The 15,492-nt window shown below is 59.6% G+C and overlaps 6 protein-coding genes across 6 annotated transcripts; 3 read left to right on the top strand and 3 right to left on the bottom strand.

Annotated features, from left to right (window-relative positions):
* Positions 1-326: 326 nt before the first annotated feature.
* On the bottom strand, positions 327-3,298 carry PAN0_003c1902 (H+/nucleoside cotransporter; the record flags this gene model as incomplete). The annotated part of the gene is made up of 6 exons (XM_014802858.1): positions 327-1,838; positions 1,925-2,544; positions 2,624-2,706; positions 2,812-2,952; positions 3,018-3,061; positions 3,158-3,298. 6 exons carry the CDS (start codon positions 3,296-3,298, stop codon positions 327-329), a joined length of 2,541 nt encoding a protein of 846 aa, XP_014658344.1.
* A 2,401-nt stretch (positions 3,299-5,699) lies between these two features.
* Positions 5,700-6,944, bottom strand: PAN0_003c1901 (acetyl-CoA acyltransferase; the record flags this gene model as incomplete). Its single annotated transcript, XM_014802857.1, has 1 exon — positions 5,700-6,944. One exon carries the CDS (start codon positions 6,942-6,944, stop codon positions 5,700-5,702), a length of 1,245 nt encoding a protein of 414 aa, XP_014658343.1.
* Positions 6,945-8,337: 1,393 nt separating this feature from the next.
* On the top strand, positions 8,338-9,861 carry PAN0_003d1900 (uncharacterized protein; the record flags this gene model as incomplete). Its single annotated transcript, XM_014802856.1, has 1 exon — positions 8,338-9,861. The coding sequence occupies one exon, from the start codon at positions 8,338-8,340 to the stop codon at positions 9,859-9,861; it is 1,524 nt and encodes a 507-aa protein (XP_014658342.1).
* Positions 9,862-9,997: 136 nt separating this feature from the next.
* Positions 9,998-12,175, bottom strand: PAN0_003c1899 (exocyst complex component, exo70 subunit; the record flags this gene model as incomplete). The annotated part of the gene is made up of 1 exon (XM_014802855.1): positions 9,998-12,175. The coding sequence occupies one exon, from the start codon at positions 12,173-12,175 to the stop codon at positions 9,998-10,000; it is 2,178 nt and encodes a 725-aa protein (XP_014658341.1).
* A 452-nt stretch (positions 12,176-12,627) lies between these two features.
* PAN0_003d1898 (peptide methionine sulfoxide reductase) lies at positions 12,628-13,275 on the top strand (the record flags this gene model as incomplete). The annotated part of the gene is made up of 1 exon (XM_014802854.1): positions 12,628-13,275. The coding sequence occupies one exon, from the start codon at positions 12,628-12,630 to the stop codon at positions 13,273-13,275; it is 648 nt and encodes a 215-aa protein (XP_014658340.1).
* A 523-nt stretch (positions 13,276-13,798) lies between these two features.
* Positions 13,799-15,286, top strand: PAN0_003d1897 (uncharacterized protein; the record flags this gene model as incomplete). Its single annotated transcript, XM_014802853.1, has 1 exon — positions 13,799-15,286. One exon carries the CDS (start codon positions 13,799-13,801, stop codon positions 15,284-15,286), a length of 1,488 nt encoding a protein of 495 aa, XP_014658339.1.
* Between the last annotated feature and the right edge of the window lie 206 nt (positions 15,287-15,492).

Raw genomic sequence — 15,492 nt, 5'->3', positions numbered from 1 at the left:
CCTCATCTTGATCCAGCGACGCCGATCATGCAACTTGGCTGTCAAGCAACAGGGACATGCAGATTCTCGCCGCTTACGCACAACTAGTCGCAACGCAAAGACACGGGCTGATAGGGAAGACGTAGATGGAAACCGATTACTATTGGTGTTGGTGGACAACGAAATAACCCAGAAAGATCCAAATTGAGCAAGAAGAAGTAGAAGTACAAGGCGGGAGATCGCAATTGCGACACCCAGAGGAGGAGAAAGAGATGCAGCAAGGCTAGGCAACCGCGTTTAGGGGGTATGGATGGTTGCGAATGCCGTTCGCTCCTTTCTCTTTTTTTTTACTTGGTGCCAAGGATACCTGCAATGCAGGCCGAGGAGCAAGTGACCAGGATACCGGTGGCGAGCGAGAGGGGAGCCAGACGGGCGATGGCACCGCCACGGCTGGGAGCCAGACCGGAAAGCACACCAATGTTGATACCGAGCGAGCCAATGTTACCGAAACCAGCAAGCATGAAGTTGCTGATGAGAACCGAGCGGTCGCTCAGAGGGTTGGCAGACACCTTGATCTTGGCGAGGTTTCTGTAGGCGACGAACTCGTTGGCGACGATCTTGGTAGCCAGGAGCTCGGAGACACGCAGCAGCTCCTTCTTGGGCACACCCATGCACCAGCAGAAGGGGTAGAGGATGTAGCCGAGGATGAGGGTGAGGGTGAGGTTGTTGATGGTCCAGAAGTTGCCAATGTAGGTGAGCAGTCCGTTGACGGTGTAAAGGAGCGAGACGATGCAGAGCACGTTGCAGAAGATGAGAGCAGCGACGCGAACACCGAGCCAGGCACCGTTGGAGAAGGCGTGCAGGGGGTCGACGGCATCGGCCTTCTCGTTGAGCTGGATGTTGACCGAGCCGGCAGTCACGGGGGTCTCGGTCTCGGGCACGACCATCTTGGAGGCGGCGATCGAGGCGGGGATGGACATGACGGCGGCGGTGATGAGGTGGGTGGGCGAGACGCCCATCTGGACGTAGGCGAGGAAGACGGAACCAGCGATGGTGGAGAAGCCCGAGGTGAGCACCTGGAAAATCTCGGCGTTGGTCATGAGGTCGAGGAAGCTCTGCACCAGCACAGCGTTCTCACCCTGGCCGATGAAGGGCGAGGCGGCGGCGACGACAGCCTCGGCACCCGAGATGCCCATGAGCTTGAAGAAGAACCAGGCGAACTTGCGGATGGCCCACGACATGATGCCGAGGTACGAGAGCAGCACGACGAGCGCTACGAAGAAGATGATGGACGAGAGCGTGTCGATGAAGAAGTAGTGCTGGCCGGCGAGGTCGCCCCAGAAGAAGGCGGCACCACCCACCTGACCCTGGGCGAGCAGGTCAGCGGCAGCGAAAGCGAGCCACCTGGCGACGCTGAAGAAGGCGCCCGTCTTGAAAACGAGAAGACCGATGATCATCTGCAGACCGAGACCGGTCATGACGGGCTGGAGCTTAATAGCAGCGCGGCGGGTCGAGATGCAGTAGAAGAAGCAGTTGATGAGGAAGAGACCAAAGAGCGAGCGGGCACGGTCGCCGTAGCGCGACTCGGGGACCTCCTTGATTCCGAAAGCGCTGCCGAAGTAGAGGGCGAGAAGGGCGAGCCAGCCGAGACCAATCTGACCGTAGTGGGGGATCATGCTCCAGGGCTTGGAGACACCGGCGGTCCAAGCGCCGCCAATGGCGTTGGCGAAAGGAGCCTTGGGAATGTAGCGGTCGTTGTGGAAGAGGATGAGAAGGATGAAGAACCACGACCAGATGGTGGTGATCACCCATCGGTGGCGAGTCTCCTCACGGATGATACCGGGGAGCCACCAGCCGAGCTAGAGTCGAACAAGCGATTGAAATACAACAGAGTGTTAGGAGAAAAGGCCGGACTACTTGGGGCACGATGCCGAGCGTAACTTACGATGAGGCCAATGAGGGCAAAGTCAAAGGCGATGCGGGTGGCCTTGTGGGTTCGGATGGAGTGCCAGAGCTTGCTGGCACGACCGGGCTCGCCCTGCGGGTGAGGCTCGATGGCCTCGACGGGAGGACGACCGTTGTGGCTCTCGAGGTCACGGTCGGAAGCCTGGTAACCGAGCTTGTCGTCGTTGGCCTCGTGGTGGGAGCCTTCGTTGCTGGTGGCAACATGCTCCTCAGCAAGCGCCGCATCCTTGGCGAGCTGAGGAGTCTGGGAGGTAGGGGCGCCGGCCGACATGATGACGGTAACGGAGAATAGGAGAGCCGGGAGAGGAGGGAGCGGGGCCGGATGGGAAGGGGCACGGTAGGGGTGACACTGGGGGATGATGAGCGCGAAGAGGTTGGATGATATAGGGATTTGGGGGGGCCTTGCCAATGTAGTCGAGGCAAGGCAAGCCCGGTTGAGGCGGGCTGTACCGGCCTCGAAACAGGACGCAGTTCCAGGGACGGCGGGTCTGGAGCGGCGTGGCGAAGGCGAATGCAGGAGCGATTGCGGTCGCCGGGCGAGGAGGCAGCCGGGTTGTGAGAGGTCGTACAAGCCCTGAACCGGAGCCTTCCAAGCACAAACTTTTTGACAACGCTCCAGATTTCAAATAAAAATAAAAATTAAATTAAAATATAAAATTAAGAAGCTGGCGATTCGAACGGTGAGGCAGCACAAAGTCATCAGCAGGCGGCCGTCGCTTGTTTGAGCCTTTTCCCACGTCGCCAAATGAGTCGAGGCGCCCACTGCCCACGGTACCCAAGCGAAGCCACCGCCAAAATGCATTAGCAGCACAGCTCTCGCCACTCGCTATCAAGGGTCGTTGGTTCAGGAACCGAGGCGTCTCTCACTTGCTGATGGGTGGCGCGAGAAGAGCTGCCGAGGAGGAGGGTTGCGCGCCGTCGCATCCAGGAAATCGCAGCAAGCTTATCGCTGGCCAGACAGCGGTGCAGCGCAGAAGCGCAGCAGCGTGGAGGTTGCGAACGCCGTTCCTGCCGGCGGAGAAAATGGGTGCAGGAGCAGCGCAAACAGATTGGGGCGGATCACGGCAGCCGACCAATGAGGCGCCTCGGAGGCTTTGCCTGTGCTTGGGCTCTTGAGCTGGAGATAGGCAGCACAGCGGCACACAACGTTCCGAACGGATAGGAAGCCACGCCCATGCCCAAGGACAAGGCTCACATGGTGGGGCTCTCCGACCGTGGCTGTCGCAACCGAGATAAGTGGCAAGATAGCTCGCTCAAGGGGGAAGCCCGCATTGCAACGGCCGTAATGCGGCGCGGGAAGCAACGAAGTGCAAGCGAGCGCCGCAAGGAACAGCTTTGCCAGGCGAGATGGCATCCCCCACTGGAGCGAGGCAGGAGTAGCATGTCACAAGACTCACTGTCCGAGAACCTCGCTGGCTATCAGACCGGCACCTAGGCCGCGGCAAGAGGCAGGGCAGTGGGAGCCGAGGCAAGCGTGTGGAGTCGAGCTCGAGACCGACTTGAACGAGGCGAGATTTTGTATGCATCGAATGAGAAAATCAAGCGCTCATTATCGCTCAATTTCAAAAGGAGCACACTCTTCCGAAGCACGCCCAGAATTGGACTCTGAACCCAGACTCCAGACACGATGCCTCCAGGCCACTGCGTCACGCTGGTAGAGAACAATGCCTAGCGCGTCTGCGCCTTCTTCTTCCTGCTGTGCCCGTCCCTGACACCTGTCTCTGTCTTGATCAGCTCCCAAAGACTAACTCAAAAGTCCAGAGATAAAGTGTGAGCACGCGGTCTGCGGATGCCGGGCCGAGAAAAGGTACGGGATTTTTTTTCCAAAAGCCGTCAGAGTCTTGGCAGGAAGAAGAGGCAAAAAAAAGCTGAGGCGCCAAACGGGAGTCGGCGGCTCGCGCGGGGGATGAGCAAGCGAAGATCCTGCTCGACGCGTCCTTCCGCCGCATTGCGCGCACACCGATAACGCTCGGCCAGTCAGCCGCGTCGGCCGTAACGGCGGATTTTTCAAGTCTTTTTTTTTCTCATTTCAAACTCAGGCGTGTGACAAGATTTCTTTTCTCTCCGGGGTCGGAAGAATATGCATCTGCAATTTGTGGTGGGTCAAAAGACGCGAGCTATCGCGCGCTTCATCACGGGAGCCCCTGACGCTCCCGTCAATCATGTCTATCATGAGCTCGATGCAAGCCGGGTCGGAATATGACAGGGGGGCGTCAGGACATGGTGTTCGGTCAAAGCCGAGTGAGATGCTGGGAGAACATTGCAACGGATGGTCGGTAGAGGCGCGCACACCAAGGTCACGCGGAGTGGGCCAGCTCATCTTGACCCACCGAAAAAACAGAGGCTGCAGAAAAAATTTCGCGCTTTCATGCATGCAGCGACCCTGAATTTCCGTTCCTTCTGCTCCGCCCGGCTCCAACCATGCCTAAGCCTTTGGCCCCGCCTCGTCCGAACCAGTTGGTCGTCGTTCGAGACAATCAACGCATCCAATCAGGCACGGTGGAGTTGTCGGAAGCAAGGCGAAGTCCTCTTCGGTCTTCCAGAACAGCGCAGGCGCTGGAAGTACGAGCGCCGGCCTGAGAAAACATACGGCCGGGACTTTCGCACGCCAGCACGCTTGGCATCGTCCTTCATCTTCTCACGCTCCAGATTGAGCAGATCTCGCCCGAGTTGGCTCATTGCAAAGCGAGCGGGGGCTGTGGGGACAAGGGAGAGACCGCTCGCCAGCGTTCGGGAGCGGGGATGACCTGCAGCAGGCGGGGCAAAACCCCGACTCGTGGTCTGCCTTCCGAGCTTCCAGAGACAGATCTAACAAGTCTCACCCGCCAAAAAAATCGCTCTTGAACGCTCGGCTGCTCGGAAGACGACGCCGTCTCGGCTGCACCACCACCTGGCGATCGTCGTGCAGCACTGCACGGTCTCGATACCAATCCAGCATGGCTTTGTTCACGCCGTTCGACGCTTTCCACATGGCGCCCCACACTTCTGCAACCTCTCCGCAATCGAAAGAGACGCGATAACAACTTCCGGGTGTTGCGTTACCCCCGCGCCACCCTGCCGCGCTATCTTGGCCGCTTGTGATTGCCCGGCCCCACAGTGCCTCGGCCATCTCCGAAACTTCCCCACTCCTCCATCTCCTGTCATGCCGCCGCCCTGAATGCGCCTATCAGCTCGATGGCTTCGTGCGTCTCCCCCTCCCGGTCCTCCGTGACCCTGCAGCACCCGCACAGGCCGCCACGGCTTGTCCTGGTGGACGGGGCCGATATCACGACCCTACCTTCTTCCCCTGTGATAGCATCTACTCTCCCCGTCCGCTCCCCTCAAATGACACAATATCATACGCATACCGCATACCTTCACTTCTTCGTGCACACCCAGGCACGGATCCTCGGAGTCCTGCACCATCCGTGCCATGTGTTGAGCAGCAGAGCTCCGCTGCCGAGCTCCACCGGACTCAGCCGGCTCAGCAACGAGATGGCATGCCCGCTCAGGAACATGACGTGTGTTGCATATGACCACAGTCACTCCATGGTCAGACTCAATGCGCCAAGAAGCATCGGAAGATTACCGCAAGAGCTTGGAAGTGTTGCCAAAGTCGACCACCGCCCCTCGGCCACACATCGGAACCGGAGGCCGGAACGCGCAACAAAATTGTGTTAAGTCGCATTTTGGGTGCTTGGATCGTCGATCCATCGTATGTACAAAGCCCCGATGAAGAGGCCGACAGGAGCCAGCTGGAAGAACAACGAGCTGTTCTACTCGGCGACGATGAGCGAAGCCTTGCCGTAGCCCGTACCGCAGCAGAGAGTTGCCACACCCACCTGCTGGCCTGTCCTGCGCAGCTCGGCGAGCAAGCTCGTCACCAGTCGTCCACCGGACGCGCCCAGCGGGTGTCCCAGCGCAATCGCGCCACCCTTGGGGTTCACCTTGGCCGCGTCGAGCTTGAGCGTGTCCATGACCATGAGCGACTGCGATGCAAACGCCTCGTTGAGCTCCCACAGGTCAATGTCGTCCGTCTTGAGCTGGAAGCGTTCGAGCAGCTTGGGCACTGCCTCGGCGGGGCCAATGCCCATCACGTCGGGCTTGACGCCCTTGGTTGCCGTGCCCACCCATCGGCCGAGGATCTCCATGCCTGCTGCCTCGGCAACATCTCGCCTCGCCATAGTGAGCGCAACGGCACCGTCGCTCACCTGCGACGAGTTGCCCGCAGTGCTCTTGCCGTCGGCGCGGAAGACGGGCTTGAGCTTGCCGAGCGACTCGGCGGTGGTGCCTGGTCGGATACCCTCGTCCTTGCTAACCAGCTTCCTGCCCTCCTTGCCCGTCTCGGGGTCGATCCATCGCACCTCGATCGGCTCGATCTCGGACGCGAGGCGGCCATCCTGTTGCGCCGCCTCGGCCTTGCGGTGCGAGTCGGCGGCGAACTGGTCCTGTCGTTCGCGGCTGATGTTCCATTTGTCTGCCACACGCTCCGAGGTCTCGCCCATGGGCAGGATGCAGTCGCGCGCGTCCACCGAGTCCGACTCCTTCAGCCACGGGCTCAGGTCAACCGGGATGGCTCGCGAACCATAGTTGCGCGTCATCGACTCGACACCCGCCGCAATACCGCACTGGATCTCGCCTGCGCGAATCGCATTGGCAATATCGGTGATGCTTTGCAGCGAGCTCGCGCACTGTCGGTTGACCGTCTTGTATGCCGACGTGATGGGCATACCGGCGTGAAGCGCAGCCATGCGGCCCGACTTGGCACCGCCGAGCTCCATGAGCACGGTACCGGTGCAGACGTCCTCGATGATGCTCTTGTCCACGCCGCGCGCCTCGAGCCTCTCGCGTGTGCGCTGCAGCACGTGTGCAAGCAGCTCCTCCGGGTATGCGTCCTTGAAGCCCTTCTTCATGCGTGCGATCGGCGTGCGCAGCGCAGTGGTGAAGACCACATCGTCCGCCCGCTTCTGCAGAAGGCTCTGCAGGCCCTGTCGTGCAGCCAGACTGCTTCGGAACGCCATCGTGTGTATACAGGAAGGTTGTCGGTTCGCCGGCTAGGTGATGTATGGTCGCAAGTAGCGAATATCTTTCGTGTGCTCCAAAAGGGTTGTGGCGTGCGCGAGAAGAGTGCTGGTGCCAGTTGGATCGGCTTTTGTGCGCAGGGATGGATGTGGGGCGAAGGAAAGAGTCAAGGGTGCTGCTCCGAGTCTTTCCTATTCCTTCCGGTGTGGGCCCACTCCTCGAATGGATCAAAGTATGGACCCTCGCCTCGGAGCGGACAAGGTCCGTTGGCTCGGACTGGGCGGCAAACCAGCTCAATTCTTCCACCTCGGAGCTACAGGCTTGCGTTGCTCTCCACTTGTGCGTTGTGTCGCTCCGTCAATTCCGTGAGCCTTTCCTGTTCAACTTTCTTCCGCCCCCGCGGCACTCATCCGCGAGTAGCCGAGCTCCAATTTCAGACGCGATTTTTTGACACCTTTTCTGTTTGATTTTTTTTATTTCTTTTCCTTCGCAGCTTTAAAAACTTGCTCCGGCTGTCAAGAATCGCGATGATATGACCCATCAGTTCGACCTGAGGCCGAGTGGCGCTCGAGGCGGCCATTGAAGCATCTTCTCGGCTAGTTCCACGATACCGATGCAGGAACATCCTGTGGATCTGCACATGGCCTGAAGTGCATCCAACTTCCACCGTAAGACCTGAGCGACTACGAACCACCGGCGTGATATGACTGTGCCTTGGTCGGCGAACCGCTCCCCGGACATCCTGCGGTTGAAGTAAGTTCCTCGGCAGCTCGAGACCGTAGGCTCGCTTCGAGTTGCCTGATCAGGAAAGCTTTCGGCTTGAGTCGTTGCGGCAGACACGTATAAGATTGGGCGTGAAGCGTAGCCGCGAGTCTCCTGTGCTGATTCAGACACCACCATCCCACCACGAGCACGCCGGTAGAAGCTCGCTCTCGTTCCTGCTCAGGCTCAAGAGACAGCCCATCTCGCTGGTCGAGTTGGTATTAGAAGTACAAGGTTGCTATCGCATAACGTTCAAGGACTGGCTCCTTTTGGCATCGTGTTTGACACACGAGCCCATCATTCGATTCGCACACGATCTTGGAACAAACCCTGTGAGTACACTCCTTTTCATCCACTCTCATTTTAAGCATTGATACTTTCACAATCTTTCCTCTCAAACAGCACACTATTCAAATCAAAGCAAGGCTTCAGGAGACGATGCAGCGACTCGAACGCTCCGCAGGCGCGGCACACGGTCCGCGGTGGGCTGCGATGTGTCTTTTCCTCGTGGTGGTCTTCGGAAGCTTGTCAACTCAAGGTGCCGAGGGGGCAGTGCTCCCACGAATAGCGCCTCTGAAAGTGTCTCCTCTGCAGAATAGCGCGCTTGACGGACCTTCCCCGCTGCCGGTCATGTCCACGTACACTCTCTACTTTGGCAACAACGGCGCTACCGTTTCTGCTCCAGTCGTGTCCATGACTGCTGTTCCGACAACCACTCCTACCCCAACCAGCGCCAAAAGCACCGCCGAAACAACCAAATCCACGTCCAAGCCCGCGAAATCTCAGTGCTCGAAGAAGCACACTTCCGCACGCGTCTCAGGCGCTTCGGCCCCGGCCGCCACTGGGGCGTCAGCATCCGTCGGCAAGAAGAACTCGTCCTCAGCTTCGTCCAGCACGGCGACATCGGTGTCACAGCAAAACACTGTCTTCCCGACGGTGGCACCTGCGTCCCCGACTGCGGCTTCACAGAGGCTGCTGAACAATGGTTCGCAAGTAGCGCCGCACAATCTGATTAACCGTGTCGACGACCTGGTCAAGACCTTCCACGGCATCACGGGTCGCAAGGCTCGCCAGGTCGCGCTGATTCTCAACAATCAGACTAACGTGGTGGCCAATGCATCGCGCACCGAGACCATACTCTCGCATCTCGCCGAGGCATACCCAGGCAACAGCACGGCCTCGCTCAACTCGACCGCTCCGATGCAGACCGTGCCGATCACGGAACATAACGATGCATCGGTGGGTGGAGCCGAGAAGACGGTGCACGAGTTTGTGATCCAGGCGGGCCGCTCCAACATCACGCTGCTTTCCAACGTGGCGGGATATGGCCCTGCTCAGGTGCGCCACGACCTGCGCGTCATTCGCGCGTGGGCTGGTGACCTGAACCAGCTCAATACACCTGCGCTTTTGGACGAGACGGTGGCAGCCATCATGTCGGCCGCCGCACGATACTTCCCCGAGCTCTCGACGCAGGATGCGGCGCGCATTATCATGGCCGACATCAAGGCCGAGTCCGACTTTGACACCAACAATGTCTCTGGTGGTCGGCTTGATTCGGGCTCGAGTTGGGGTCTGATGCAGGTCTCCCCACTCGGATCGGGCGAGTTGAAGCTCTTTCAGCAGCATGCTACCGTGACCAAGAACACGTACTCGTGGAATCAGGCCTACAATGTTACGACTACTCCGACGACTTTCGGGGCGGGAGCACTGCTGGATTGGGACACGGGCAAGACGCTGCAGATCAAAACGCTCAAGAACGAGGATCTGTTCCGGCCATGGGTGAACGTACATGTGGCGACGTGGATCCAGAGCAATCTCGCAAGGACATCCAGTCAAGACCCTTACACGTGGCCGCAGGTGTACGCCGCGAGCAATGCTGCCCGAAGCGGTGCGAACGACAGAAAGGCTTGGTCGGCGGTCAACCAGGTGCTTGTGGGCAGCGGCTTGCCCAGGAGCTTCCTGACCGCGCTGGGAAGCTGGGTAGCCGGTCCGGCCGTCGACGGCTACGGAAGCTACACGCAGCAGGGAGACGATGTCAGCGCGCCCTACTTCAAGAACATCGCCCAGGGTCTTTCGGTCCTCTACGGCAAGACGATCGCTCCCTCCTGGCTCAGCTCGCTCAACCTCCACGCCGGTCTCGTCGACTTCCACTAGCCAGGTCCCCTCTCCCCATTTGCAAATGTTCCGCGATTCTATGTCACGCTTTCTAGATGATGTCCAGGGTTCAAATTCAATGCAAAGGGTATAAATACAATGTGTCTCGCACGTCTGATCACTCGCAGCTGGAACGTTAGCGGAAGAGGCTGGCGATCTTGTCCTCGACCTCCTGCTCCGACATGCGGATGTGCTTGCTTGGGTTCTTGGTAAAGTCGCCGGCCTTGTGCTTGCCGAGGAAGCGGGCGTACATGGGAACAACGAGTCGAATGACGTCTCTGCGCAGGCGGTCCTTGAGCTCGTGATCCTCTCTGCTGACCGGATATGCGCGGTGCAGTCGCTCCAAGTCGTCGAGCGCCTCGTAGAATCGCGCAAAGCGATCCTTGACCTGGTTCTTCTCGGACCCCGAGCCGACGCCGATGAGCTTCGACGTGGCGTGCCGATGGTAGTGTGCATTCGCATTCAGAGGCTGGTCCTCCATAAGGGGCGCGACGACAGGCGACCATGCATCGAGGTACGCCGTGTTCGCCTGACGCAGTGCCGTGCCGAGCAGATCGTCGCCCATCTCACCCAGGTGCAGCGAGACGATCGAAGCGCTTCCTCCGTCCTCGGCCGCGCCGAGGTAGTTGGGCAGCGGGGCCATGAGCGTTCGTCGCAGATGTCCGATGTTGTTGAGAAGGAAGACGGATGCCGTCGACGGCTGACGGATGGCGCGAGAACGCGCTTCGAGCGAGGTAAGGATGACTGCCAAGACATCGTTGAGGTAGTCGCCTACAATGCTTTGGCTGCTTGGGTCGCTGTCCAGGCCGAGTGAGAGCACCGGCGCGACGCCGCTCGCCATCATCCAGTTGCCGTTGCCCAGCGTCTGAAGGAGCGGCGATACGACGTCACTGTACTCGGTGACTTGCCGCATGAACTGCAGCCCAAGATAGGTAATCTCGTTGACCGATGTACTGGGCACCTCGGCGGCTTTGCGCGGCGGAATGGCCTTGACGTCCTCGATGAAGCGCGGAAAGATACCGATCGCGACGTTCTTGAGCTTGCTGAAGATCTCGAGCAGCTCGGCGGCGGGCGCAAAGCCTGCATTTAAGTCTAGATCGGCTTTGTCGATCGGACAGCTGCTGCTCAGCGGAGCCTCGGGCGAGTCCTCCATGGAGCGGATTAGGACGTCCCACCTGCCACTCAGGATAACGGCAGAAAGTGCCGAGATGAGGTCGAGGAGGAACGAGGTATGCGTGGCCAGATGGCGCCGCACGTGCGAATGAACGGTGCCGAGAGACTCTATCAGTGCGGATAAAGAGGCGGAGACCAGCTGTGAGAATGCAGATGCAAGGAGAAGCGTTTCCTTGTGCAGCTCGGCGGACGACACCAGGCCTTGCAAGATGCGGTATTCGTTGTCCAGCATGCTGTAGTACGCCTCGAACATCTCGACGGCGCCTGCCTCTCCCCGTCGATAACCTGTGGTGTGGTCTTCATCGTCCTCGTGCGCGACCATAACCATGCCCGCACCGCTAGCGCCTGTGCCGATCCTTTCGAGCGCGTACTGCTGGAGCTTGGAGGCGAGGGGAGTGAGGCAGTGGGTGAGATAGTTGCCCCTCACAGTTGCGTAGGTTGCAAAGCCGGCGGACAGGGGCGAGTAGCCAGTTCGAGGGTGCCGCGGTAGTGTCGAGAGGTAGTTGAAGATGGGCACGATCGCGTTATGGGTGGCCTCGGAGAGCACGGGATAGCGTGCGTTGCGCGGACTGTACTCGGAGAGGTCGATTACCTCCGAGTCTGCATGCACCCACTCGGAGATGACGTTGGTGAGGTTGCGGGCGCCCAATTCGACGAGGTCGTTCATGCGCTTCATGACGCCTTCCTGGCTCTTGAGGTCCGACTTCTGCAGGTACTGTAGCCCCTTGATAACGCGGTCGATGGTGTCCATGTAGGGACGTGTATCTCGCACGTCAGGCCCCTGCTTGAGCAGCGGCTGCTCGTCGATCACGACATCGTAGTGGCCGAGCGTCTTGTTGAGCGCAGCGAGAGTGAGGTCGATGTTGTCCGACATGCGGGCGAGCTTCTGAGTGCCTTTGTGGATGGGCAGGATGCTGCCCTCAAGCTTGATGAGCCGCTTGTCGAAGCCGGACAGGATGGTGGTCATCCTGCTGGTGAGCGTGGCCAGTTTGCGCTGATTCTGCGAGAGCATCTGGAGCTCAGCAAAGGCTAGCTCGGTGTCATCATTGGCAGCTCCCACATGGCTGCTGCTTGACGCGTACGGCCGTGAGTTGAGATTCGACGAGGACGAGGTCCTGCTCTGATGACCTGTGTACGACATGGCGCGCTGCTAGTCGTACCCTGGTGGCCTATGAGATGAGCCGGCTCATCTGCTCCTTGAATCGAAGCTGAAGGACGTGCGGAAGGAGGACGGAACGCAGACAGGGTTCGGCCAATTCGAGTCCGTGCGTGCATGTGCCAACACGGATCGCAACTGACAGGGCACATCGGGCGTTTCCATCCCGATTTCGGCTATCCTTTTTTGATTTTTTGGGCCCTCCCACACGGCTCTTAGAAGATCACGTCATCCCGGTCTGCATGTCGTCCGTGCAGTGGATGCAGGAAAACGTGGAGAAGAGCTGAGCCAAAACGAGTGAACATAAGCAAGTGTGGTTGAACGGGACGCCTTCACTGCACTCCACCATCGATACTCTTCCTCGACCACTGCCCAGCGTGCGTCGACTACTTCTTTCCGCCGTCTACTGCTGCATCTCCTTCCTCGCATTCTCGCTCATGAGCAGATTCTTCTCGCTCTTCACCAAGTCGTCGCAGCCTCTGATCCAACACCTCGGACCCCCCACTACGCCCACCGCTCTCGCCGCTCAGGAAGCGCTCAAGAGTAGCAACGCCGCCATGTCTGCACAGGAGACCGCCACTGTCGCCTCGGGCTGCTTCTGGGGCACCGAGGACATCTACCGCAAGGCCTACGGCAACGGCAAGGGCCTGCTGGACGCCAAGGTCGGCTTCATCGGCGGCCATGAGTCGAGCAAGAACCCTTCGTACGAGGAGGTGTGCACCGGTCGTACTGGCCACGCCGAAGCAACGCAGATCCAGTACGACCCGTCCAAGGTGTCGTACGCCGAGCTCATCGAGTTCTTCTACCGCACACACGACCCTACGCAGCTCAACCAGCAGGGCAACGACCGCGGTACACAGTACCGCTCGGCCGTGTTTGCGCACGACCAGAACCAGCTCGACATCGCCAAGAAGGTGACGGAGGAGGTGCAGAAGAAGCACTTTGATCCCAAGGGCAAGAAGATCGTGACGCAGCTCGAGATCCGCAAGAAGGAGGACTTCTTCCCCGCCGACGACTACCACCAGCAGTACCTCATCAACAACCCCAACGGCTACCACTGCTCGACACACAGGTACTGGTGGTAATTTGCTCGCTGATTGATCAATCTAACGGAAACGTCTTTCGCCTTGTACGAAGCTTGTCTCTAGTGTCTGTGCTGAACAATGGACGGTGCGATAGCCAAGCGTTGAGGGTGGCAAATTGGAAAGTTGAAACTGTTAGGCCGCCATGGCTTGCGGGAGTGCCAAAAAAAAAGGGCGAGACGCGTCGCCAAGCTATATTTGGAGGTTGCATGCGGCGCTGCATGCACGCCGTGGACCGCCGCATGGCCACGGTAGCACAGCCGCACTGCGCCATCTCTTGCCGCTTCGACACATCAACATCACACGCGACCTCCACAGCAGCCACACGCTCACGCTGCGCTCCTGGGTGGGTTTGGAAGCCTAGCCTTTCGACACGGCGACCAACACCAACACATTCCTCGACGCGCCTCTTCTCCCTCAGCCACCATCTCGTTTGCCCTCTATTTCCTCGCTGTTTGCCACGACGCTTCCGTCCTACAGCCAGCATCGTTAGGTTCACACGACATCCGCAAGTATCGCACAGACCATGCCACGCTTCGCTGTGCCGGCGGCGCCCAAGTGCGCGCGATGCAACACATCGGTATTCCTGGCCGAGCAGGTGATCGGTCCTGCCTCCAAACCGTACCACAAGACGTGCCTCACGTGTGTCGTGTGCAACAAGCGGCTCGACTCGACGCTGCTTGTCGAGCACGACGGCGAGCCGTACTGCAAGAACTGCCACAAGGAGCACCTGGGCACGGGTAAAGGCGGCTTTGGCAAGGCGGTCTCACTCAACCCCACCTCGCCCAAGTCGCCACGCTCGCCTGCAACCAACCTCACCGGCACGCCACGTAGCCCGCTCGCCACGCCGTCCAAGGCAGGCGCAGCTCTTGCGCAGCAGCAGTACAGCACCCCCGAGACGATGCTGAGCAGAGGCACGGCGGATGCGGCCAGACGCTCACCAAGCCCGACCAAATTCACTCCCGGTGCATCGCTGGTCGGGAGTGAGGAGCAGGTCCCGGGCATCTCGATCCGTCCGCGCGGCTTTGGCACGCCGAGCCAAGTCGCGTCGTCCAGCTCGCCCACCAAGCCGATGTCGCCTTTGGCGTACGCGTCGCAAAGGGCGGCGAACAACGGCGCGGACAGCTACTCGACGCCGATCCGGTCGATCGACGAGGCCATCGCTTCCGACGCTTCGTCGCTCAACGATCCTGTAGCCCGACTGCAGGCCGCCGTGGGCGGGATGAGCATCGGAACGCCCTCGAGCCGATCTGCTGCCAACGACCACGTGGAACACGATCCCGCGCCCGCACAGTCTGTTACGGGCCACACGATCCCCTCGGTCGACTACTACGCAACGCCATCTCCGCCGTCGACGCGCGTGGCACAGCCTGCATCGGCGTCCAAGTCGCAGTACACCGAAGAGACCTCGTATGCCGAAGACGGCACACCCATCACCATCCAAACGCGCCGAGTTGCGGCCACGGACACCATCGGCTCGATCCGGTTTGGCGGTACTGGCTCTCCCACTCCGCCTGCCAAGGTCAACTCGCAGCCACCGCTTGCTGCGCTCGGCCAGCTGCCTCCGCCTCGCCGTCCGGATCCCAAGACACTCACGGGTGCGTCGGGCACGGCCAAGATCGCGCCGCCGCGCACCATCACGAACCCAGCCTCGGGCTCGGGTTCGTCCGAGGACCTGGTTGGATCGCGACGGAAGAGTGGCATCGACCGCATCGGGTTGAGTTCGAGCATTGTCGATGCGAGTGGAGGCACGCCACTGTGCGCCAGGTGTGCACGACCAGTGTACTTTGCAGAACAAAAGGCTGCAGCAGGCAGAAAGTGGCACAGAGCATGTTTGAGATGCGACGGCTGCAACACCACCTTGGAGTCCGGCAAGCTCGAAGAAGGGCCGGCAGAGAAGAATCCTGCTGCTCCACAGGGAGGCGCTAATGTGTGGTGCAGGATCTGCTACGCAAAGTACTTTGGCCCCAAGAACCTCGCTGTAGGCCTGTCGTTGCCAGAAACCATGCGATGATTCATGGCCCTCCCGTATACCCTTGTCCTGTTATTCATTTCCCCGAACAGCATTGCGCGAAATTGGTGTGATCGGCCGTATTTGTCCTCTCGCACACGCACACAGAAGTGATGTCTTGTCATCTCTGTCGTCAAAAAAAGGGTATATTGAAGGGTTCGTCTCCATGCATAAACTTCGTCATGTCGTATAGTAGGTGAGAAGCAAGG

The sequence above is a fragment of the Moesziomyces antarcticus genome (assembly GCF_000747765.1).
Source record: "Moesziomyces antarcticus DNA, scaffold: scaffold_v10003, strain JCM 10317, whole genome shotgun sequence".
In the NCBI taxonomy this organism is placed as follows: domain Eukaryota; kingdom Fungi; phylum Basidiomycota; class Ustilaginomycetes; order Ustilaginales; family Ustilaginaceae; genus Moesziomyces; species Moesziomyces antarcticus.
This window is presented reverse-complemented; position numbering and strand designations above follow the sequence as displayed.